Source organism: Marmota marmota, unplaced genomic scaffold (genome assembly GCF_001458135.2).
Source record: "Marmota marmota marmota unplaced genomic scaffold, marMar, whole genome shotgun sequence".
NCBI classification, from domain to species: Eukaryota; Metazoa; Chordata; class Mammalia; order Rodentia; family Sciuridae; genus Marmota; species Marmota marmota.
Genome location: NW_026000079.1, coordinates 1,334,612 through 1,358,783, shown reverse-complemented (window position 1 = coordinate 1,358,783; position 24,172 = coordinate 1,334,612). Strand labels below are relative to the sequence as shown.

The window sequence follows — 24,172 nt, the reverse complement described above, 5'->3', positions numbered from 1 at the left end:
CCCTTTTTTTTTTTTTTTTTTTTTAGTTGTAGATGGACACGTACCTTTATTTTATCTTTTTTTGTGTGTGAAATGCTGAGGATCAAATCCATTGCCTCACACGTGCTAGGCAAGCGCTGTACCACTGAGCCCCAGGAATGGGGATCTTTTGGGGACCTGTGCAGCTGCTCTTTGCACACTCAAGTCACACTTTTAGATCCCCCTCCCTCCCTCTTTTAAATTTATTTTTTAGTTGTACACAATACCTTTATTTTGTTTATTTGTTTTTATGTGGTGCTGAGGATGGAACCCAGGTCCTTGCACGTGTTAGGTGAGTGCTCTACCACTGAGCCACCACCCCAGCCCATCCTTTTTTTTTTTTTTTTTTGATACTAGGACTTGCACATCTAGGGACTCTTTAACACTGAGTCAAATCCCCACCCCTTTTCTTTTTTATTTTGGGTCAGGGTCTCACTAAGCTGCTGAGGCTGACCTTAAACTAGAGATCCTCCTGCCTTCGCTTCCTGAGTCCTGTGATTACAGGTGTGCTGCACCATGCTCAGCCCTTGAAGGTTTTTATTGTTTCCTTTTACAGATCCCCAGATTAACTATCTCTAGTCCCAATTCTGGTTTTCTGGAGAATTTGATTGATTTGATTTGGGTTAGTTTATTGGATCATCAGTTGTCTAGGTAGTACCAAATTCTTGCAGATGCATTCCTACATCAACTTCAGTCAGCTTGATGTTTTTATTTTTTTGGTGGTGGGAGGGTACTGGGGATTGAACTCAGGGGCACTCAACCACTGAGCCACATCCCCAGCCCTGTTTTTTATTTGATTGAGAGACAGGGTCTCACTGAGTTGCTTAGCACCTCGCTTTTTGCTGAGGCTGGCTTTGGACTCGTAATCCTCCTGTCTCAGCCTCCCAAGCCACTGGGATTACAGGTGAGCGCCACCACGCCTGGCCAGTCAGCTTGATTTAATTGGGGAATTAGAAATGATCCATAGAATAGATAATCTTTCTTTTTCTCTTTTCCCTTGTTACCCTTGTTGCTCTGACCCAGGCTTCATTGGTTGATTTCATGTGTTCATGGGATGCAGATTTCTGAAATCAGGATTACCTTCCCCCTCCAAAAAAAAAAAAAAAAAATTAGAGTAATTCTGCTAGAATAGTTCACTCACATAGTGTATATTCCAAAGCAAATAGAAATTTTAGGATTGGGACTGGGAGTGTAGCTCATGGGTAGTATGCACAAGAAGACCCTGGGTTCAGTCCCCAACACTGCAAGAGGAAAAATGATAAGAAAGAATGAAAGAAATTTTTGAATTATCTGGATTAGTGTTACTACTACTTTTAGACTATTTACTTTCATAGTGGAAGTTTGAAACTCTTGAGACTGAAATTTCTTTAATTTTTGTCCTTTTTTTTTTACTCCCTCCCTAATTTTTGTCATTCGAAGTAACCAAGTAGTCAGGTTACCTGCAGCTGACTTAGCTGAAGTTTTGGTCCTAGTCTGAACGGAAGGGTGAGTGAGTGTGCTGATATTTTGGGTACCTGCTGAGTGTTGCCACTGTGTTGGGCTCTTTCCTTTAGTTTACTGAGAAGGAAGGGGTTTAAGGAACAGGCAGTGTAGGAGTGGCAGAGGTTGATTTGAACCTAGAGGTGTTCTGTTCTTGGTGTCTACTGAAAAGATGGGTGGAAGAGCCACAGGCAGCCAGAAATGAGAAAGCAGGACAAGCAAGTAAGACAAAATTGGGAGAGAAAACAAAATCCTAACTGAAGGGCAGGTGTAAGCAGAAGATACTTGAGACCAGAGAGTTAAAAAGTTGATGAATCCAGCCAATCAGGATAATAGTAGTGATTAGAACTTGGAGCCTCTGGAGGGTGGAGTGTCTGTTCTTGGACCCTTATTTCCTCCTGGCTCCTGGCCCTGGCAGCGAATGATTGCTTTTTGGAGAGGGAGTCTCTGAACAGAGCCTGGGAAGATAAGAGGGAGGCTGCCATGGGGAATGAGGCTCTGACGGATGAGCAGATCCCACCGGACCCTGCTTAATGGAATATGTCTGTTTCCGTTCTTGCTCAGCAGTCTGGGGTGTGTGTGTCTTGTCACTCTTGGCAGATTGAGCAGAGAGGACAGTGGTGGCCATGAGGCTCAGGTTCTTGTGAGGCCAAGAAGAAATATAATATGTTCCTAAGAGACACGATCAGTTTGTGTCTCTAAAACCAAGTGGGCCTGTTCTGGCCCGGCACACTTGAGCCCCTGGGGCTCCGGTGTTTCCAGCACTGCCTTCTTTTTTGGACTGACGCACACCCTCTTAGCTCACTTGAGTACCTTTAGGAGTTAAGTCCACAGTCTCTGTATAATGTACTCCTGAGAATAGCAGGTTGGAGATGCTTCACTGTTTTAACTTTTCACCACTGTGACCAAAATACCTGACAAGGACAATGTAGAGGGGGACAAATTACTTGGGGCTCATGGTTTCAGAGGTCTCAGTCCTTGGTCGGCAGACCCCAAGGCAGAATCTCATGGCAGAAGGGAGTGGCCAAGGAAAACTGCTTGGCTTATGGCTGGAGGCCGAGAGAAAGAAAGGACCTTGGACATGTATCTCTAGGCCACTTCCCCATTGACCTACCTCTTCCCCAGCCCCACCTGCCTGCAGTTACCACCCAGGAGTCCATTCACAGTTTTAGTCTGTCAGGAGGTGTGGTGGCAGGTGCCAGTTATCTCAGCAACCCAGGGGGCTATGGGGGGGGGCTATGCGGGAAGATCCGGGAGTTTGAGGCCAGCCCAGGCAACTTAGCAAGACCCTGTCTCAAAATAATAAATAAATAGATAAATAAATAAAAAAGGACAGGGGATGTAGCTCAGTGGTAGAGTGCCCCTGGATTCAGTCCCCAGTATCAGGGGGAAAAAATTAATCCATCAAAGGATTATTGCAATTCTCTTAAAATATCATTTCACGTCTTGTGTTGCCTACCATGAGCTTTTTGGGGAACATTAAAGATCCAAACTGTAACACAAAGTAAAACAGAATTACCATGTGATCCACCACTATACTCGCAGGTGTAAAGAACTGAAAGCAGGAATGCAGACACATCAGAACCCCAGTGGTGATAGCAGTGCCGCTCTCAGGAGCCGACGGTGCCAGCAACCAAGTGGGCATCAAGGAAAATGGACAAAGTGTGGCGTGTACACCCACCAGAATATTATTCAGCCCTTGAAAGAGACGAAATTCTGATAGAACTGTAACATGGGCTATGGAGACATTATGCTGAGTAAAATAATCCAATAAAAAAGGAGAGGTGTCAGCAGGGCGTGGTGGCGCACATCGGAGATCCCAGTGGCTGGGGAGGCTGAGGCAGGAGAATCTCAAGTTCAAAGCCAGCCTCAGCAATTTAGAGGCCCTAAGGAACTCAGTGAGACCCTGTCTCTAAATAAAATATATATTAAAAGAAGAAAGGGCTGGGGATGTGGCTCAGTGGTCAGGTGCCCCTGGGTTCAGTCTCAAAAAAAGGAGAAATGTTATGATTTCTTTTTTTTTTTTTTTTAATTTTTTTTTTTAGTTTTAGGTGGATACAACATCTTTATTTTTGTTTTTATGTGGTGCTGAGGATCGAACTTGGTGCCTCATGTGTGCTAGGCGAGCGCTCTACCACTTGAGCCACAACTCAGCCCCAAATATTATGATTTCACTTATAGAGATGCCCAGAAGATACAGATTCATGGAGACAGGTCACCAGGAGCTGAGGGAGTAGGGATGGGGAGTTTGTGCTTAACAGGTACAGAATGTTGGGATGATGAAAAAGTTCTGAAAATAGACGGTGATGATGGTTGCCCAGCACTGACAATGGACCCAGTGCCTACAGACTGTGCCGTTGGACATGGTTAAAGCTGGGCCTGGTAGCACATGGCTGTGATCCAGTGACTCCCGAGGATGAGGCCGGAGGAGTGCATGTTTGAGGTCCACCTGGTCAATTAAGTTAGCCTCTGTCTCCAAAAATAAAGGCTTGGGATGTAGCTCTGTGGTAAACCCCCCTTGGATCCAATCTCCAGTGCCAAAAAAAGTTTGGTAAACTTTATGTATATGTATTTTACCATGACAAAGCAAGAAAACTTTTTAGAAATGTTCCTGTACTACTCATCACCAAAGATGTCTCCTCTGTGTCTAAATTAAATCTGTGTGCTTAGGGTAAGCCTGGTGCCTCTAGCCCAGTTCACGATAGCAGCTGAATTGATTTCCTTTCAAATGCTCTAAGACAACTGTATTCCTCCAGGACGATTGGAAAATATCACACATGACATATCTTTTAGCATTTGGATTTTGCTCTACACTGAAATTTCTTTTCTGTTTTTTTTTTTTTTTTTTTTTTTTTGGTACCAGGGATTAAACTCAGGGGCACTCGACCACTGAGCCACATCCCCAGCCCTATTTTTTGTATTTTATCTAGAGACAGGGTCTCACTGAGTTTAGCATCTCGTTTTTTGCTGAGGCTGGCTTTGAACTCATGATCCTCCTGCCTCAGCCTCCCAGGCTGCTGGGATTACAGGTGTGCGCCACCGAGTCCATTTTTTTCTGTTTTTTGTTTGTTTTTGGTACTGGGGATTGAGCCCTGGGGTGCTTTACCACCGAGCTGTATCCCAGCCCTTTTTGTTTTTTATTTTGGGACAGGGTTTCACTAAGTTACTTAAGGCTTTGCCAAGTTTCTGAGGCCTCATGCCTCAGCCTCCCTAGTGACTGGAATTCAGGTGTGTGCCACAACACTTGGCTGAAATTTATTTTCTTTTGTGAAGTGTTAAGATAATTCTTTGCTGTATTTCTGTTTCCTGTTAGTTTCTGTCTGGTCCCTGAATGCTTAGAAGTGCTTAGAAGTGCTCTGAGTGGCATTTAAACATCTTTCTGCAGGGAACCCATCTACCCGTGTTAGCATCCTCTTGAGGGTGGAACACGCGTGCTGGGGTTAGTGCAGGGCAAGCAGTAGGTCCTCATTCTGTTTTCCTGTCTTGTTGGTTCCCTGGGCTTCACCTTGGCTGTGAGTAGGTTTTCTGGTGGGTGGGGTGGGGATACTGGGGATTGAACCCAGGGGTGTTTAACCACTGAGCCATATATCCAGTCCCTTTTTATAATTTATTTTGAGACAGGGTCTTGACAAGTTGCTTAGGGCCTCCCTAAGTTGCTGAGGCTGGCTTTGAACTTGAGTGACTCCTGCCTCAGCCTCCTGAGTCGCTGGGATTACAGGAGTGCACCACCGTGCCCAGGCTGAGTGGGTTATTGAATCTCTCTAAGGACTGTCAGCTGTTAGAGGTAAATGTTTATTTTACCACCCCCTCAAAGGTGAGTAACCATGATTTAGCTAGCACATTAGGGACTCAGCACACTTCTGAGGTTTTTATTTTTGTGTTTTGTTTCGGGGTGGGGGAGGCGTCTGCCACAGTGAGTGTAGTGAGTGTAATGCAGTGGCCTATGACAGGGTTCAATAGAAGTTTACAATAAGATGCTCAAAGAATGATGATTGGGAGCAGCCATAGCAAATCCAAAAATCATAGGGTATTCTAAAGTCTTGTACAGGTTTTATTCTTTTTCTTTTTTGTGCTTTTAGACTTTAAACTCAGTTTGTCAATATAATAAAGACAACCTGTCACATTAAAGTCATATTGAATTTTCTTCCCACAGCTGATCCGGCCTTCAATTCTATTAGCTGTAGGACAGTTTGGCTGAACTCTCACAGTGGCTACTTTTTGTTTGTCTCAGCAAGTGAAAAATAAGAATATGCTTGTGTAATTTTTATAAACAGTCTTAAATTTGGAAAAAAAATGTGTTTATTTTCAGATCATTGCCATTGGATCTATTGCATGTGATGTTAAAGTTTAAATGTGACCCAGGACTCCATGACCAGGACTCCAGGCTTTCTGGTTTGCCAGAAAGCAGATACATAGGTCTTTGGGGTCAAAAGACAAAGGGAGGGGGCTGGGGTTGTGGCTCAGAGGTAGAGTGCCAGGTGAGCAGGCACAAGGCCCTGGGTTCCATCCTCAGCACCACGGTAAATGTAAAATAAAGATATTGTGTCCACCTACAACTAAGAAATAAGTATTAAAAAAAAAAAGACAAAGGGGATGGGGATGTGGCCCCTAAGAGAGGCAGTGGCCTTTGGAACAGAAAGAAAAGGTAGAACACACTGGGCACATCGGCGCACACCTGCCATCCCAGTGGCTCAGGTGCCTGAGGCAGGAGGATCCTGAGTTCAAAGCCAGACTCTGCAGAAGTGAGGCACTAAGCATCTCAGTGAGACCCCATCTCTAAATCATTAAATACAAAAATAGGGCTACATTTGTGTCCACCCAGGGATGCAAAAAAAAAAAAAAAAAAATTGAACTCAGTGTTGCTGAGTTCAATTCCCCGTACCAAAAAAAAAAGAAAAAAAGAGTAGAGCATACTTAGGTGATGAGTACTTGAGACTTTCTCCTCAATGAGTTTTGACATCTTGGTAAACTAGAGAGAATAATCCTTGAACTCTGTTTAGAATTTTTATTAAATTTTTTTTTAATTAAAAAAATTAGTTGTAGATGGACACAATACCTTTATTTTTTTAATTGATTTTCTGTGGTACTGATGATGGAACCCAGTGCCTGATGCAGGCTAGGCAAGCGCTCTGCCACCGAGCCACAAGTGCCAGGAATCTTAGTTTGTATACATTGTCAGGACAGTAGCTCAGGCAGTCTTTTTTTCTTTTCACTTTTTAAAAAATTCTTTTTATATACACATGACAGTAGAGTGTATTTCAACATATTATACATATATGGCGTATGATGATTCCATCCCCCTCCCTTCCTTTCCTTCCTCTTTGTCTAATCCCGTGAACTTCCGTTCTCTGCCCCCTTATTGTGTGTTTGCAGCCACTATCAGAACATTGAGGCTCCATCACCCTGACACGCTGAAGTCATGGTTTTAACTGAGACTTGGGAGATCACATAGCTGGATTCTCGAGCCAATAAGAGGCAGAACTGAGATTGAAACCCATGTCTGATTTTGTGCCATGTGCATCCCAGCTCTACCGTGTGGGATCTAACATGACCTTGTCCTTGTGGGTCTCAGGTCTAGACCAGTACAGAGCTCAGTGTGGAGTCACCACAGAAGCATAGGAGCCAGAGTTGGCTCAGATCCTGGTTCTGCCCGTCCTAGCCAGTGTTTAACTGAGTCTTACTTTCCTTCTTTGTAAAACTGATCATAATGCCTATTTTGAAATGTTACTATGAGGATTACGTGAACAATTGTGAGTAAATTGCCCAACCTGTAGCAGGTACGCTGTGGCCGGCTGTTCTTTCCTTTGCTGCCCCTGTCTTTATTTTCCACGTTGAGGTACCAAGACAGACAGATTTCCTTGTTTGCTTGTTTTTTTCCCACAGTATTGTGAATTGAACCTAGGGATGCTCTACCAGTGAGCCATATCCTAGCTCCTTTGAAAAAATTGTTATCATGAGACAGAGTTTTGCTAAATTGCCCCACCTGACCTTGAACTTGTGATCCTCCTGCCTGAGCCTCCTGGAGTTGCTGGGATTACAGGTGTGCATCACCGCATCCAGCATTTTTTTTTTTTTAATATATTTGGCAGCAGGCAGCAGTTAGTAATTAAAGTCGTGCCTCCCGACTGCTGGGCTGCAATATTCAACTGTAATATATCCCCTTTGCCATTAGAGTTAGGGTGAGAATACATCCGTGAGAAGGCCGCTGTGTAGAGCAGGTACCCTGAGCCTCAGGTTCCGTGACGTTGTTAATGTGAATGAGGTGGAGACGCTGAGTGAAGGAGAGCGGCTGAGGTCACCAGAGAGACTGCTTGGGAGCTGGGAGTCAGGGAGGGCACACAGAGTTCAGATGGAAAGGAGAGAGGTGGTGGCCATAGGACTGCAGCTGGTGGGTGTGACCAGGGGGAGGACAGGAAAAAAGCATAGTTGCAGGGACAGCAGATTTTTGGGAGGGGAATTTCATTTTGATTTTTAAAAATAATATTTTTTAATTTCAATTTGATTTTAAATTTTTTTTTTTTTTTACTTGTAGATGGATACAATACCTTTATTTTGTTTATTTTTATGTGGTGCCGGGGATTGAACCCAGTGCCTCATGCATGCTAGGCAAGTGCTCTACCACTGAGCCACGACCCGGCCCCTCAATTTAATTTTTTTTTTTTTTTTTTTTTTTTTGGTGCTGGGGATTGAACCCAGGGCCTTGGGCTTGTGAGACAAGCACTCTACGAACTGAGCTATGCCCTCAGCCTTTAATTTTTTTAATCTTTTAAATTTATTTTGCAGTGCTGAGTATTGAACCCAGGGGGGCTCCATTGTGCTACACCATTTTTATTTTATTTTATTTTTTTTTTAACATTTTTTTAATTTATTTTTTAGTTTTCAGCGGACACAACATCTTTGTATGTGGTGCTGAGGATCGAACCCGGGCTGCACGCATGCCAGACGAGCGCGCTACCACTTGAGCCACATCCCCAGCCCTTATTTTTTAATATATATATATTTTTTTAGTTGTAGTTGGATACAATTTCTTTATTTATTTTTATGTGGTGCTGAGGATCGAACCCAGTGTTCACACGTGCGAGGTGGGCGCTCTACCACTGAGCTACAGCCCCAGCCCATTATTTTTAGTTTTTAGTTTTAAGATAGGATCTAGCTAAGTTATCCAAACTGGCTTTGACTTGGGATCTTCCTGCCTCAGCCTTCTGAATCATCGGGATTATAGGCATGTGCCAGTGTACCAGCTTACTACCTTTTATTGCAGTTCTTAAGTTCTTTGTACTTCTCATTCTAACTGGATTGTAAGTCTTTTTTATTGATTTATTTATTTTTGGGTACCAGGGATGCTTAGCCACTGAGTCACATATCCAGTCCCGAGCCCTTTTCATTTTTATTTTGAGACAGGGTCTCCTTAAGTTGCTTAGGGCCTCACTAAGTTACTGAGGCTGGCCTTGAACTTTTGATCCTCCTGCCTCAGCCTTCGGAGCCACTGGGATTACAAGTGTGCGTTACCATGTTCAGCTGCATTCTGAGTCTTTGGTGGAGAGGCTACTGACACATGGAAAATTACACATTGGGGTAATAAATGGTCCAGGTTGGACCTCTGGAGAGAGAACTGTCTAGTGGCCAGTGTTCCAGCTGCCTCAAGCCCTGCCTGCGACACCAGCTAGAAGCTGTAGTACTTAGCATAGTGTCTCTTTTTTAATTTCTTTAGTTGTCAACGGACCTTTATTTCATTTATTTGTATGCAGTGCTGAGAATCGAACCCAGTGCCTCACACATAGGAGGCAAGTGCTCTGCCTCTGAGCCGCAACCCCAGCCCTAGGCATAATGTCTTGATAGTAGGTTCTCAGTAATCATGATTGAAAGATCCTTGTAGCACACAAATTCAAAAAGGAACTTGGGAGATTTGAAAGTCAGGATTACTGTTTCTTTTTTCAGCAGTAGGGATCAAACCCAAGGAGCTTTACCACTGAGTTATATCCTCAGCCTTTTTTATTTTGAGATAGAGCCTTTCTGAGTTGCCAAGTCTGGTCTTGAACTTGCAATCCTCCTGCTTCAGCCTCCTGAGCCTCTGAGATTACAGGTGTGCATCCCCATGCCCAGTAAGGATTTGAAGTCTTACAGTGTCTTGAAGATGGAGGGCATTTAAATTCCTGACTAATCACCTTTATTTGCAGATACATTGACTAAGGAACAAATGGAAAGCTTTAAGATTTTTGTTTTGGGGAGTGGTTAAAAAAGTTAAGAGTTTGCTCTTCATATGCCTGCATCCTCCGTCATTTTAAGATGCCGAGGAATTGGTATTGAGCTATTAAAAGTTTAGATATTTTTCAGTGTGACAGCTTGTCTTAGAAACAGTCCTGTTGAGTCAAAGGATGACACAAATGACCTCCTGTCTTGCCCCAGATCTTAACAGTCATCATTTGCCTGCTTTCTTCCTGGACAGGAACAACTCTGTCTGGCAGACAATAGATCATACTTTGGAGAGGGAATGGATTTCTTCGATGGCTTTGACCTTTAATGCCTCATAGAAGAGTAGTTAACACACCACTTAATCCCACTGGACTTCCCTGGCCCTGTGGTTATGTAGTCTATGTAAGTGGTTTTAAAAGTGAAGCTGAGATTGGGTGAGATTGTGGGCCAAATCTCATTCATCTTCTAGTGGACAGATTTATAGGAAGTAGAATGGGTATAGCTTGTTCTTTCTACCACGGACCCAATGGGAGGAAATGGTCTCAATTTAACAGAATAGAAATTGATGCCAAGGCCGGGCACAGTGGTGCATGCCTGTAATCCCAGCGGCTTAGGAGGCTGAGACTGCAGGATCATGAGTTCAAATCCAGCCTCAGCAACTGCGAGGCACTAAGCAACTCAGTGAGATCCTGTCTCTAAATAAAATACAAAATAGGTCTGGGGATGTGGCTTAGTAGTTGAGTGCCCCTGAGTTCAATCTCTGGTACCAAAAAGAAAAAGAAATTGACTCCAAGAAGGCTGTGCAGCAAGTGTGGGGGGGTTGGGGACTGAGTGACCTAGGGAGTGAAGGTACACCCCATTCTCTGAAGGTTACTGAGATCAACAGGGAAGCTGTGTTTTGGGGCTGGGCCTAGGTGGCTCTGCCTCTGTATAGAGGCGGACACCCCGTCAGAGGGTCTTTGTGGTCTAACCTTTTATGTATTCATTTAGTATGTTCCACTGTCTTAAAACAGCGAGGCCTTATTCCATTTCTTTTTCTCTTAGTCAGATTCTGAGGAAGATGAACCCACCAAGAAGAAAATTGTCCTTCAGGTAAGCTTGGTGACATACTGTAAGCCATTTTTTTCTTTTCCCCACATTGTTTCCTGAAAGACAAGACTTAGCTACCTAGCAGTTTTCAAGGCATGTTTAGCTCAAGCACAAATATTTGAGAACTGTTTAGGTCTGGCTTTGGTTTCCTTTATAGCTTCAGGCCTGGTACATGCCCACCCCTCCCTCCCTCGCTGCTTCCTGGTGTAGCTTGATGGAGTTAAACTCCTAGATACAGGCAGTGGTAGGGGGTGGATCATAACTCAATTCAGTTCATTACATTTCAGATAAAAGCATTATTTAGGGACGGTGGAATAAATGGATCAGTCAGAATGATGTTAGGGAGCATCTATATTTTAAAATTGTCCATCTTCTCCCTGTCCCATTTTTAACCTGGAAATAAACACTTAAATAGTACTTACCTTATACCAGGCTCCATTCTAAGTGCTTTACCAGCACCTACGGATACCATCCTTCTAATAGTGCCTACACCATAGTGTTGTTATCATCCCTGTTTGACTTAGGGAACCGAGGAACCTGCCTCGGGTCAGCAGCTAGTGGAGGCAGAACTGAGATCACAGTTGAGTCAGGCAGTCTGACTACTAGGGAGCCCATGTGATTGCTGCACTTGGCTGCTTCTCTGTCATCAAGGCCGGGACAACGAGCTCTCTGCTGTTTGCTTGTTTCTCCTGTCCCAGTGTTTACTCTGCCTGCCTCGCAGTTTCTTCCTATTCTTTCCACGCTTGGTGATTTTACACACTCCGGTCTCATGCGGACACTATGTCTCAGGGAAAAATATCCTGTCTTTAAAAGGTAGTTGACTAGGGATTCAAATCTATGACGCTGTGGCTGCCTCTTCCCCTGACTGTTAAGGTGTTTCTTTCCCCTCCAGGAGGGCATAGGTCACAGGTTGAAGCGAGGCTGCTGTGGCATCTGTTTTTATAGTAGATGCTAAAGAAGAAGCATGGGCCAGGTGCGGTGGTGCATGCCTGTAATCCCAGCAGCTAGGGAGGCTGAGGCAGGAGGATTGCAAGTTCAAAGCCAGTCTCAGCAACAGTGAGGGCCTATACAACTCAGTGAGGCCCTGTCTCTAGATAAAATACAAACAGAGCTGGGGATGTGGCTCAGTGGTCGAGTGCCCCTGAGTTCAATCCCTGGTACCAAAAGAAAAAGAAGAGGAAGCAGGGAAGAGGCCAGGAAGCTGAGACTCCTGTTATCAGGGTGTTCCTGGAGGAGATGGACTGGCTCGGAAGAACCCCATGATAAAGGGCAGAATTCCAGGTGGCAGAAAGAGATGTGTTGACAGAGGAACTCTGAGCTAATGTTGGAGTGAGGACCCAGCCCTGCAGAGGGATGTAGCCATGATCCCAGATGGTGCTGGAGCCACACATTCCTAAGGTGGCCTGAGGAGGACACTTCAGCATGGTTTCTGTGAACCTGAGCCTCTGGGGGCTGCCACACTGAGTTGATTCAAATCTATAAGCTCAGTGGAAAAGAGCCTCTGTCCATATGAGCGGGTCTCCTGTGGACTGCACTGGTACTCTAGGACACTGATATGGTGACCTCACACCACTTTCCTTTCTCCAGTTGGTCCCTCCCTCAGCCCCGTAGCTAGGCCAAGCTGGCTTTTTGTCATACAGAAAGCGGGATCTGAAAGATTCCTTTTTTTTTGTATTGGAGTTGAACCACAGTCCTTTTTATTTTGTATTTTGAGACAGGGTCGTACTAAGTTGCTTGGGGGTTCACTAGGTTGCTGAGGCTGAACTTGAACTTGCCATCCTCCTGCCTTAGCCTCCTGAGTTGCTGGGATCACAGGCGTGCACCACTGCGGGATCTGAGAGGTTCTTGGGAGTAGTAGAAACTCTGGATGGCTGAGCCAGTTAGCTTACAAATTGTTAGGTTAAATGCTTGATTCTGGCATTAACAAGCTAATACACCATAAGTATAAGCCTATCCTTGGGCAGGGGTGGGATAGGGTGGACGGAGGGGATTTTTGGCAACAGGTATGAATGTCCCTTTTTTAGACAGAGCCTTATTCTTGGCTTTGGGTAGCAATTCAAAGGAAGGAGAGTTCAGAGTTCAGAACTCGAGGAGAGGTCGAGTGTTTAGCTGGAGGGAGGCTAAGGATGATGTGAGATTAAGAGCAGCGTGTTTGCCAAAGACACAAGAGTGGAGGGGAACTCTGGCAGAGGGCTGTGGAGCCAGGCTGTGATGGAGCTGAGCAGAAGAGGGATGGCACTTCATGTCAGGAGAAGCAGCTGCAGAAGGGTGCGATGCAGGAGTTGATGAGCCCAGATTGGCCTGAGTGGGTGGAGGTGAGGAGGAGCAAGGGCTGAGGAGGATGTTGGGCCAGAGCACATAACTGTGCTTTTTGTTTTCAGTGTCACCAGTACATGACTTAAAATCTCACTCTTCACCTTTCTTTCCCCTTGGCCCCAACCGCATCTCCCCAGGGATCCAGCGAGGGGACTGGTCTGTCTGCCTTGCTTCCCCAGCCTAAAAACCTGACTGTGAAAGAGACCAACAGGTTGCTCCTGCCCCACGCCTTCTCCCGGAAACCCTCGGACGGCTCCTCCGACACCAAGCCCTCCAGACTGGCTGCAAAGGCCAAGCCTTCCTCTCTCGCTCCTGTCGTGGGCACCACAACCACCACTCCGTCACCCTCTGCCATCAAGGCTGCTGCCAAGAGTGCTGCCCTACAGGTGACAAAGCAGATCACGCAAGAGGAGGATGACAGTGACGAGGAAGTGGCCCCCGAGAACTTTTTCTCCCTCCCTGACAAGGCCGAGCCACCTGGAGTTGAGCCATACCCTTACCCTGTCCCCACGATCCCTGAAGAGCTGCCTCCAGGCACGGAACCAGAGCCGGCTTTCCAGGACGATGCAGCCAATGCCCCCCTTGAGTTCAAGATGGCAGCAGGCTCAAGTGGGGCCCCTTGGATGCCTAAGCCTGGGGACGACTACAGCTACAATCAGTTTTCCACATATGGCGATGCCAATGCTGCTGGTGCTTATTATCAGGTGAGGGCCACACACAGCAGGCCACAGAAGGTTTGAGCCAGTGGTATGACCATAAAAAACACTCCTTTATCCTGAACCTTACGAATCTAAGTCTGACAGAGTTGACAACATAATCAACACCCTTATTCTGTGTTGGCTTTCCATCACTGTGCCAAAATACTTGAGGTAATCAACTTAAAAAAAAAAAAAAAAAGGAAGATTTATTTTTGGCTCACAGTTTTAGTCCTTGGTTGTTTAAGCCTGTTGCTTTTGAACTTGTGACGGGACAGTACATCATGGTGGGAGTGTGTGGCAGAGGAAGCTGCTCATATCACTGTGGCTGGTGGCTGGGGTCCTGTATTCCTTCCAGGGGCCCACCCCCAGTGACCTAGCTTCCTCTCACTAAGCCCCACCTCTTAAAGGCCCCACAACTTCTCAGTAGTGCCATGGAGCTGGCCACCAGGCTTTTTATTTATTTATTTTTAAAGATAGAGAGGAGAGAGCGATAGAGAGAGAATTTTCATATTTATTTTTTAGTTTTCGGCGGACACAACATCTTTGTTTGTATGTGGTGCTGAGGATCGAACCCGGGCCGCACGCATGCCAGGCGAGCGCGCTACCGCTTGAGCCACATCCCCAGCCCCGCCACCAGGCTTTTTAAAAAAAAAACCACAAGGATCTTAAGGGGAAACTTATTCAAATGATTTGCATTCTTTTTTTCTTTTTCCCCTGGTACTTTAGATTGCACCTAGGGGTGCTTTTACCCATCCCCTGCATTTTTCATTTTATTTATTTATTTTTTTTTTTTGAGGCAGGGTTTCACTAAGTTGACCAGACTGGCCTTGAACTTGAGATCCTCTTGTGTCAGTCTCTTGAGAACCTGGGATTACAGGTGTGTGCCACTGCACCTGACCCCAAACTATAGCATTCTGAAATCTTATTGTAGGAGTTGGTGAGAGGTTAAGGAGAAGGTGGGAGAGGAGCAGCTTCTCATCTTAGAAAATGGGCTCCTCAAATTTGGAGGATGAGGGTTAGGATTAGTGTACACTTCCAGATGGCAGTCAGGAAGGGTCTCCGGAGGTGTGGCAAATCTTGAGACAACAGGGAAGGCCAGGTGTGGTGGGACAGCCTGTAATTCCAGTGACTCAGGAAGCTGAGGCAAGAGGTTCACAAATGCAAGGCCAGCCTGGGCAACTGAGGCTGTCTCCAAAAAGTGAAAAGGGCTGGGGCTGAATCTTAGTGGTAGAACACCCCTGGGTTCAGTCTCCAGTACCAGAAAGAGAAATAGGGAAGGAAGACTCCCAGCAGTCAGAACTTCCCAGAAGGGGGGCTGTGGGGGGAGCTCCTAGAGTTGGGCTCAGGTGATGTTTGAGCAGGAGGGTAGCTGGCCCCTGACTGGCAGTTGCAGGAAATTTTACTGCCCACCTGGGATGGTTTGAAGGGGATTTAAGTCCCCCTCGTCCACTGTGATTCTCTGAATTGGTCATTGTTAATCTTATATTCAGTCTGGGTGTGGGTAGGGAAAGAGGGCTTCAGGGGGACCCTGTTCTGACCAAAGACTTTGAAAACAGTGTGTTCCCTAAATCTTTGCTCCTAAACTTTATTGTATCTTGTAGACAGATCAGAGACTGTGTCTCCCCTCAGGGCTATTATTAGGAGGAAGGAGAAAGATAATAGGAGGGTTTGGACTTTTTTTTTTTTTTTTTTGCAGTATTAGGGATTGAACTCAGGGTCCTCATGCATGTTAGGCAAGCGTTATATTCCCAGCCCTTTTAAAGTTTTTATTTTGAGACAGGATCTTGATAAGTTGCTGAAACTGGCCTTGAACTTGTGGTCTTTCTGCCTAAGCCTCCCGAGTCCCTGAGGTTACACTGTGTACCACCATGCCTGGTAAAGCACTTTTGAGTATTCTAAGGGACCCTGAAATTGAAATGTATCTTTTTGTGAATGCTACTATAGAAAATCCATAATTCTTTATTGTGCTGGAATTTTTGTATATTCTTGTGTAGTGAAAATTAAACCGTTTTCCATTTAACTCATTAGAAAATGTATGTTCCTAGATGGATAGAAATTTATTGGAGCTTTGGGTAAAAGTGAAAGAATTAGGGAAAATAGTGTAGGCAAGGAGGAAAGAGGAACCCAGTTTCTGGGTTCTCTGGTGGCCTAACTTGGCCAAAGCGGGGCTGGGAGGGGTGTTTATTCCACCCGTCTTCCTCTGGGGTCTACAGCAACGACTGAGCACCCCAAGTCTGAGGGGAATCATTAGATTCCTGCAGCAAAAATATGGTAACACAAACCTAGTTTGTCCTAGCTTTGTAAGTTCAACAATATTTCAATAGTGATTTATTTAATATCAGAGATCCACAGCCTCCCCCTCCCTGTGGACGGTCTCCTTGTGTCCAGAAGGCCTAAGTGGGGTGAGGAGCAGGGGGCACGGCGCCTACCTCGTCCTGCTGGCGTCACACCATGGCCCAGTGGGTCTCACGAGTTGGGGGAGCTGGGCGACGGAAGGGTGGGAGTTGCCTCAGGTAGCAATGAGGGAGCAAGGCACAGATTGAAGGAGGAGAGAATGTCTTTATTTCTTGCTGTCCTTTCCTAAAAACCTCCCATCTGTCTGGATAGTTCAGATCAAAAAGTGCAGGAATGTTGGTGGGTTAGCGGGTGGGTCCTTGGATCTGCGTCTTTAGCTGCTTCATCTGAGGGGCCACCTTGTCAGCGCCTGTTTCTGGGCCAACCTTGTCTCATCTCCATGTCTTCACTTGATGTGTTCTTTTCCCCTCCGGCCACAGGACTATTACAGTGGTGGCTACTATCCTGCACAGGACCCGGCTCTGGTCCCCTCCCAGGAAATTGCCCCAGATGCCTCCTTCATCGATGACGAAGCAGTAAGTGAACAAAGCACACATGACTTTTTTTTGTGTCCTGCAGCTGTCAGAACCACATTCAAGATTCAAAGCACTATCCTTTTGGTAGGGAAGTCACCGCTTAGTAGAAGGGATCTAGACGCGGGAATCGCCAACCTCTCAGTGGAGGTTCTTAGATGGGCATGGTAGTCTCCCAGCCACTTGGGCGGCTGAGGTAGGTGGATCACAAGTTTGAGGTTGGCCTGGGCAACTTAGTGAGACCCTGTCTCAAAATGAAAAAAAAAAAAAAAGTGGGCTGGGGATGTGGCTCAGTGGTGGGGTGCCCCTGGGTTCATCCCTGGTTTCACACACACAGCCTCTACTTACCTTCCTCTAGAAAGGAGTCCGTCGCTTTGCACACTTCTGCCTGTTGTTGATGTTGTGTTCTTCCACAGCCTCTTGGCAAGTGCAGAGTGAGTCATTAGGTCCTATTGCTCCTCAGCCTAGGGGCAGATGGGTACCCGTTCAGTGGTCACATTCAGTTTTTAGTAGGTAGAGCAAGCTTGGAGGCATCACTAATGTTCAGATCAGGACCTGGGTCTTACTGAAGTTTTGGGGTGCTTTAATTCCCCTTGCTCCACGCTCCCCTCCAGGCACATCTCTGACTTGGGTGACTTGCCATTTTTCTGGAGGAGAAGGAGGAGGAGGAGGAAAGTCTCCTGGAGAATTTGGTGGGCCCTTTTTGTGAGGCTCCCCAACCCAGCTCCACATTCTCCCTCCCATGTCCACTGCTGATTGGTGATATTGAACTAGTGAGTAGTACCAGAGGTGGAAAGAAAACTGAGTTTTAGAGGAGAAATCTTGGATTTTTTTTTTTTTTTTTTTTAATATTTATTTTTTAGTTTTCGGCAGACACAACATCTTTGTTTGTATGTGGTGCTGAGGATTGAACCCGGGCTGCACGCATGCCAGGCGAGCGCACTACCGCCTGAGCCACCTCCCTAGCCCGATTTTTTTTTTTTTAACAACCTGAATTCTTTTTTTTTTTTTTTTTTTTTAAGACATTGATGGACTTTTATTTTATTCATTTATTTATATATGGTGCTGAGAATCGCACCCAGTGCCTCACACATACTAGGCAGGTGCTCTGCCACTGAGCCACAACCTCAGCCTCTACTTGTTTGTGTTTGACATGGTCTCTTTATGTTGTTCAGAATGGTCTTGGAGTCTTGGGCTCAAGCAGTTCTCCTGCCTTAGCCTCCCAGATAGCTGGGTGTTTAGGTGTGCAGCACCATACCCAGCTTACCCTAAATTCTTTTATTTTTTTTCATTTGATCTGGGGATTGAACCCAGGACCTCAAGAATGCTATGCAAGCTCTCTATTACTGAACCACATCCCCAGCCCCTTACCTTAAATTCTTATTGTGCAAATTGTACCCAGTCCTTTTAGGCAGATACAGTTTATACATCATTTGAGTACAGATTTATTCTGCTGGGTCTCTGTACTTGTTCATATTTGGGGACACCTTTTGTCTTCCCTTTCTTGGGGTCCAAGAGACCCTGTGAGAAGCAGGCCTTTCATCTTCTGTCAAGAGAGCTTGGTAGATGGCAGGTGAAAGGACATGTTGCAAAGAGGAATTGAGAGTGTGGTAGGATTGGTGAGTCACAAAGTCATAGCTGGGTATGTGGTACACTCCTGTAACCCCAGTGACTCAGGAGGCTGAGGCAGGAGGATTGAAAGTGCCAAACCAGTCTAGGCAACTTATCAAGACTCTGTCTCAAAATAAAAAATAAATAGGTGCCTGTAATCCCAGGGGCTTGGGAGGCTGAGTTAGGAGGATTGAGAGTGCAAAGCCAGCCTCAGCAAAAGTGAGGCGCTAAGCAACTCAGTGAGACCCTAAGCAACTCAGTGAGACCCTGTCTCCAAATAAAATACAAAATAGGGTTGGGGATGTGGCTCAGTGGTCGAGTGCTCCTGAGTTCAATCCCCAGTACACACCCCTGCCAAAAAAATTAGTGGTGGGGATATAGCTTAGTGGTAGACCACCCCTGGGTTCAATCCCAGTACTGCAAATAACAAAGTCATTCCAAAAACTCTAGATCTTTAGTGACATCTCTTGATCTCCTCACCTGGGTTCTTAACTCCTGCATTTTCTTCTTCTTTCCCAGTTTAAACGGCTGCAGGGCAAGAGGAACCGAGGGAGGGAGGAAATCAACTTTGTAGAGATCAAAGGTGATGACCAGCTCAGTGGGGCCCAGCAGTGGATGACCAAGTCATTAACAGAAGAGAAAACCATGAAGTCATTCAGCAAAGTAAGTGGGAAAGGCCTATTGGGTGACCAGTTTGGGAAGCTTCAAAACAAAATCTTGTCCTACTCGCTGCCCAGCCCCATATGCACCATTATAGCCACATCATTAACAAACACTTGTTGCACATGGTCCTGGAGTATGACCCAAGCCTCACAGCTATACCTCTGGATTCTAGAACTTTCCAGCATTTTAACTGCACTCTGTCTGGATGGTGGAGTCTGGTTGTTAAGAGTGGTTGGTTGGAGCACTGCTGTGGGAAGATCTCTGATGTGTTGTGGCTTCCTTCCTGGGCTGGTCAGAGCCCGCAGCCACTCTGTGCTCTCCTGTAGTCTCATTTCTGTCCCCCTCCTGGTAAGCTGGGTCCTGTCTCAGCACATCTTTAAGGAGTGGGCTCAACAGAGCCTGAGAGTGCTAGGGTCCCTAGGTCCTGAGAATGCAGCTCGTCCTCGCTCCTTCTCTCCATTATTTATTGTAGCCAGCTGTGGTCTTTCCAAATGCTTTTCTTCCTCACGTTTCCCAGCCCATGCCCGGCCTTCTCTGTGCTAGTTTTCTACAGTGTGATGAACATCTCTTCACCCAGAGCTGAGTAGAGCAACTGTGGACATTTACGAGCTTGCCACAGGGGGGAATATGTGGGGAAGCCCTGGATTTGAGCCCAGCACCAGCAAGGCCAAAGTCAAAGATTTTACCCCTGCTCGCCCATTTGCTTTGCTTTGTTCTGTGGCCACAGATGGCCATCCAAGCCCCAGCCGTTTGTTTTAACTGAATGCTGGCGGTCATACAGGACAGAGCAAAGGATTGTGGTTAGATCAGCATAGATCCATCACTGTTTACTGGAAAAACCACTTAGGAGAGCATGCTCTACTAACTGCGGGCCAAGAAGCATCATCACATAGTAATGGCTGTTGTTGTTAGCACTCACCGTGGGCCAGGAATGGCAGTGATGTTTTATGTATATCATCTTTAACTGTCACATTAAATGACATGCAGTAATAGCATGGAGTTAGAATATGCTTTTTTCCCAGCTCCTGGTTTTCTCCCCATCATCTCATTGTAGTGAACTAGCTTTTTAAAATGAAGATATGGTCCCCGTCCTTGAGGAGTTGATAGTGTAGTTGGGAAGAAGAGATTTAAGGACACTTGAGTGTAAATGATTACAGCGCAAATTGATTACATAAGTGCTGAGGAGACTCTGGAGAGGAGTTTTGAGAGTTGGATGGGGCTCGCTAGGAAGCTTCTAGCCTGAGACAGCTCTGGCAGAGAATAGAAAAACCACAGAATGAAAGCCCAGGCCAGCATAGACTTTGACAGTAAATCGTTTACATCAAAGTTTGGCTAGGCGTTCAGTGCAGTGGTAGGCAGAGATTGGAGGACTGGAGAGAAGTGGAGTCATTGTGAAATTTCTAATTCCAAGGAAGCTGTTGGTACCTTCTAGAATGGGTGAAGTGGGGTTTCAGCCAGAAATGATTGATGGGAGAATTTGGTAAGCAGTAGGTAGGAGACAGACTAGACATCTGGCCTGACTGGGGAGAAGGGAACAGAGACGAAGAGATTTTAAGGGGGAGATGGGCACAGGGATTGTGAGGAGTTCTTGGAGGGAGGGCAGAAGATCGTCACCTGTGCCCTGGCACTTAGCTATCAGACAAGCTGCTGGCATAAAGGTGGTCTCGGGTGCCCTGAGCTTAGGGTGGAGGAGGTGGGGGTTACCAAAGAAACAAGATGGTCCTGACCTCAAAGTATTTCCAGCCTAATGGGGATATTAGCAGCCTGTTTCAGCAGTGATTCTGAGCTTGGGCTTTTTGCATAATGGCTTTAGTAAAAATAACTGTTTTGTAAGTATATAGACATAAAAACAGCTCTACACTGACTTCTCTCCCATAGGATTTGGGCTGTGTAATTTGTTTTTCAGTCCCCAGCCTGCACAGTATAGGCACTTGAGAAACTTCTGCTTCTCTTCTTGTGGGTTAAGGTCTGTATTTTCTTCCCTTGCAGAAGAAAGGTGAGCAGCCAACAGGCCAGCAGCGGCGGAAACACCAGATCACGTATCTGATTCATCAGGTGAGAAGGCAGGAGGCCTGGGCCAGGCAGGATCCCCTAGACCTGGGAATTGAGATCTGGGTTAAGAGTAAGAAGCCCACATATAGGACCAGCTTCCAGCAGCATCCTCCCCTGTTCTCTGTGTGGCCACCAGGGGGAGATGTGTCCTTCAGTATCATCCTGTTCTACCTCTTATTGCACAGAGGACTGAGTTACAGGTGCTTAGAACAGACTCCAGAAGAGCCTGTCTGGTGGGGTCTGCTTCTAAGCCTAACAGTTCGGGAGGCTGAGTCAGGAGAATTGTGAGTTCAAAGCCAGCCTCAGCAGAGGCAAGGTGAGGCACTAAACAACTCAGTGAGACCCTGTCTCTAAATAAAATACAAAATAGGGCTGGGGATGTGGCTCAGTGGCCAAGTGCCTCTGAGTTCAGTCCCTGATACACACACACACAAAAAAAGAATAGACTCCAGAAGAGAAAATTCAGATATCCAAAACAAACTAGAGGAGGGTGAAGGGCTGGGGCTATATCTCAGTTGGTACAGTGCTTGCTTTGCATGCACAAGGCTCTGGGTTCGATCCCCAGCACCAAAAAAAAAAAAAAAAAAGGGAAAGTGAAATAGTTTATCATAAGGTCCTTTTAGATAGTAAATTTATCTAATAATTTTTAAAAACCTAAGAAAAAATTGATTCACAAATTTGACCTTTACCTAAAAAGGTCCATTTGTATTTGCCAACACAAATTTTAGAATTCTAGATAATCCAAAAAATGTGTTTGGGAATATGTCTTGGTACTATTTTCAAATCCTTAAACATCCTTTTGAGACCCACAGTACTGAAAGCTGTCAGAGGTACAGACAAGAACATGAGGCGCTTCCTGGCTATGTCCTAAGGGGTGTGCATTCTGGTTGGTGGTTTCAATGGCAAATCTTGCTTTCATGGTCCTTGTCATAGTTTTATCTTCCTTTTCAGGAACTCCTTTGTGCTCTTTCCCCATATTGTAATTTTTAGGGGACGAATTTGAGGGTAGAGTCTTTTCTAAACCCAAACTCTTACTGTCTTCCCCAGCACGTCTAGGAGAAATGAACAGGCATCAGATAACATTGGGGATTGGGGAGCCCCCATATCAGGATGGTGCTTGTACATTCCCAGAAGAGCCAGGAGATATTGAGATCAGAAGAGAGAAGTCATTTTTCTAGTACCAGTAGAATTTTTCACAGCTCTAAAAGATTACTTTAAAATGATGTGGTTGGGCGCCTGTAAACCCAGCGACTGGGGAGGCCGAGGCAGGAGGATTGCAAGTTCCAGGCCAGCCTGGACAACTTAGTGAGACCCTCTCTCAAAAACCAAAAAGGACTGAGGAATGTAGCTCAGTGGTAGAGCACCCCTGGGTTTAATCCTCAGTACTGGGGTGGGGCAGGGGGAGGTACGAATTTTTGGAGTGCAACATGTGTTATATTCAACACAACAGCAAACCTCTTTTTTAGACTTAAGTTCTGGTTGTTTTGCATCCTGTGGTGACCTCTCCAAGTCTCTGAGACTGTCCTTTCCTGGTCTGCTGGTTGAGTAACTGAGGTATCTGATTTAGATGCCAGCTTCTAGTTCTCCTTTTTCCATTTCCCACTTGAACGCCTCAGTTTTAATTCTACCAGAGCAAGCACAAGGATTCTTGAGTCCTTGCTGCTTGAGCCTTGTTAGCTCTCCAAAGAGATGATTTTTCTTTGCTTTTTTGTGGTCTTCTCCTTTGTGGATAAGAGAAAATGAAGTCTTTCAAGGGATTTGTTCTTTCTTTTTTTAAGTTGCCAATGGATTTTTCGCTTTATTTATTTATTTATATGTGGTGCTGAGGATCGAACCCAGGGCCTCTCACATGCCAGGCGAGTGCTCTACCGCTGAGCGACAGCCCCAGCCCAAGGGATTTGTTCTTTTCCCGTAATTGTTATTATGGGAGAAAGTCCGTGTGTGTACGCGCACACAGGGGTACTGGGGATTGAACTTGGGGCACTACCACTGAGCTACATCCCTAGCCCTTTTATTTTTTATTTTATTTTTTTTTTTAAATTTTAAGATAGGGTCCTACTTAGTTGTCCAGGCTGACCTCGAACTTGACATCCTCCTTGCTCTTCCTCCGTAGTGGCTGGAATTACAGGTGTGTGGCACAGTGAAAATCTTGCTGGGAGAAAGATTTTCAGTTGGGAAGCTCACAGAGATGAGAGGAAAATGTCTTTCATGATTCTGGTTTAAGGGCTGGCAGTGTGCTTGCTCAGCATGTATAAGGCCCTGGGTCCAGTTCCTAGCATCGTACGTCTACACAGATGCTATTGTGACAGCCCTCACCCCTTCTTCCTTGCCACAGGCTAAGGAGCGGGAGCTGGAACTGAAGAACACCTGGTCAGAGAACAAGCTCAGCCGCCGGCAGACCCAAGCCAAATACGGATTCTAGGGCTTTGGAACTGATGCTCCCAGGATCTCCTGCCAGCCTAGTTGGCCCAGCCCCCAGCTTCACCTCTGGGACCCCAGCTGCTCTAAGCCCAGGATGTCTTTCCCTGAGGACCCAGCCCTCGCCTCTGCGAGAATGAACATATTTGATAGATTTTTCTTAACAAGTTAGAAAATTGAGCTCCTGTCCGTGTTGGAGCTAGCAGACTGAGTGATGCCGCTGGAGGGGCTCCGAGTTCTCGGGTGGGAGTCTTGCTCCCTGTCAGGTGTGATGAAATGTTGAACTCTCCCCTACCTTTTTTTTTTTTTTTTTTTTTTTTTTAAGCCAGGGATGTCTGTTGAAATAAAACATTCAGTCTGACAGACGCTGCCCTCCTGCGCCTGGACCTCAGTGTGGTGTCTGTGTGCAGCGTCCCTGCAGAGGGCCTTGAGTTGCCTTGGAAAGTGCTTTGCTTTTTCCCAATGGCCACAACTGGGTTCATGACCTTCGAAGACCCTAGAATTGCAAGGTTTTATCCGGGTCAAGATGATTTTTCAAAGGGGCCTGTGATCCCAAATAGAGAAAACGATGCTGATCTCAAGTGCCTCTGGAGATGGGGGACATCCTGAGGTTCCTTCTGTGGCATGAAAGTGCTAATGATTAGATATGAGATGACATCCAGCAGGCAGTGGTGCAATTCCTCTTCCTAACCGTGAATCACATTTACACTGATGTCATTGACCTGAGCTCTTCCGAAAGCTTAAGGTAAAGCATGAGGGCTGGACACA

At 45.8% G+C, this 24,172-nt stretch overlaps 1 protein-coding gene across 1 annotated transcript in view; it reads left to right on the top strand.

Moving 5' to 3' along the window:
* Positions 1–23,720, top strand: part of Prcc (proline rich mitotic checkpoint control factor) — a 27,522-nt gene extending 3,802 nt beyond the window's left edge. Inside the window, exons 2-8 of the mRNA XM_048814939.1 lie at positions 10,021–10,092; positions 10,735–10,782; positions 13,233–13,799; positions 16,568–16,663; positions 18,791–18,934; positions 20,924–20,989; positions 23,322–23,720. Coding sequence (XP_048670896.1) covers positions 10,021–10,092; positions 10,735–10,782; positions 13,233–13,799; positions 16,568–16,663; positions 18,791–18,934; positions 20,924–20,989; positions 23,322–23,408 — 1,080 coding nt within the window. The 3' untranslated portion in view covers positions 23,409–23,720. The remainder of the gene's footprint in view (positions 1–10,020; positions 10,093–10,734; positions 10,783–13,232; positions 13,800–16,567; positions 16,664–18,790; positions 18,935–20,923; positions 20,990–23,321) is intronic.
* The last annotated feature ends 452 nt before the right edge of the window (positions 23,721–24,172 follow it).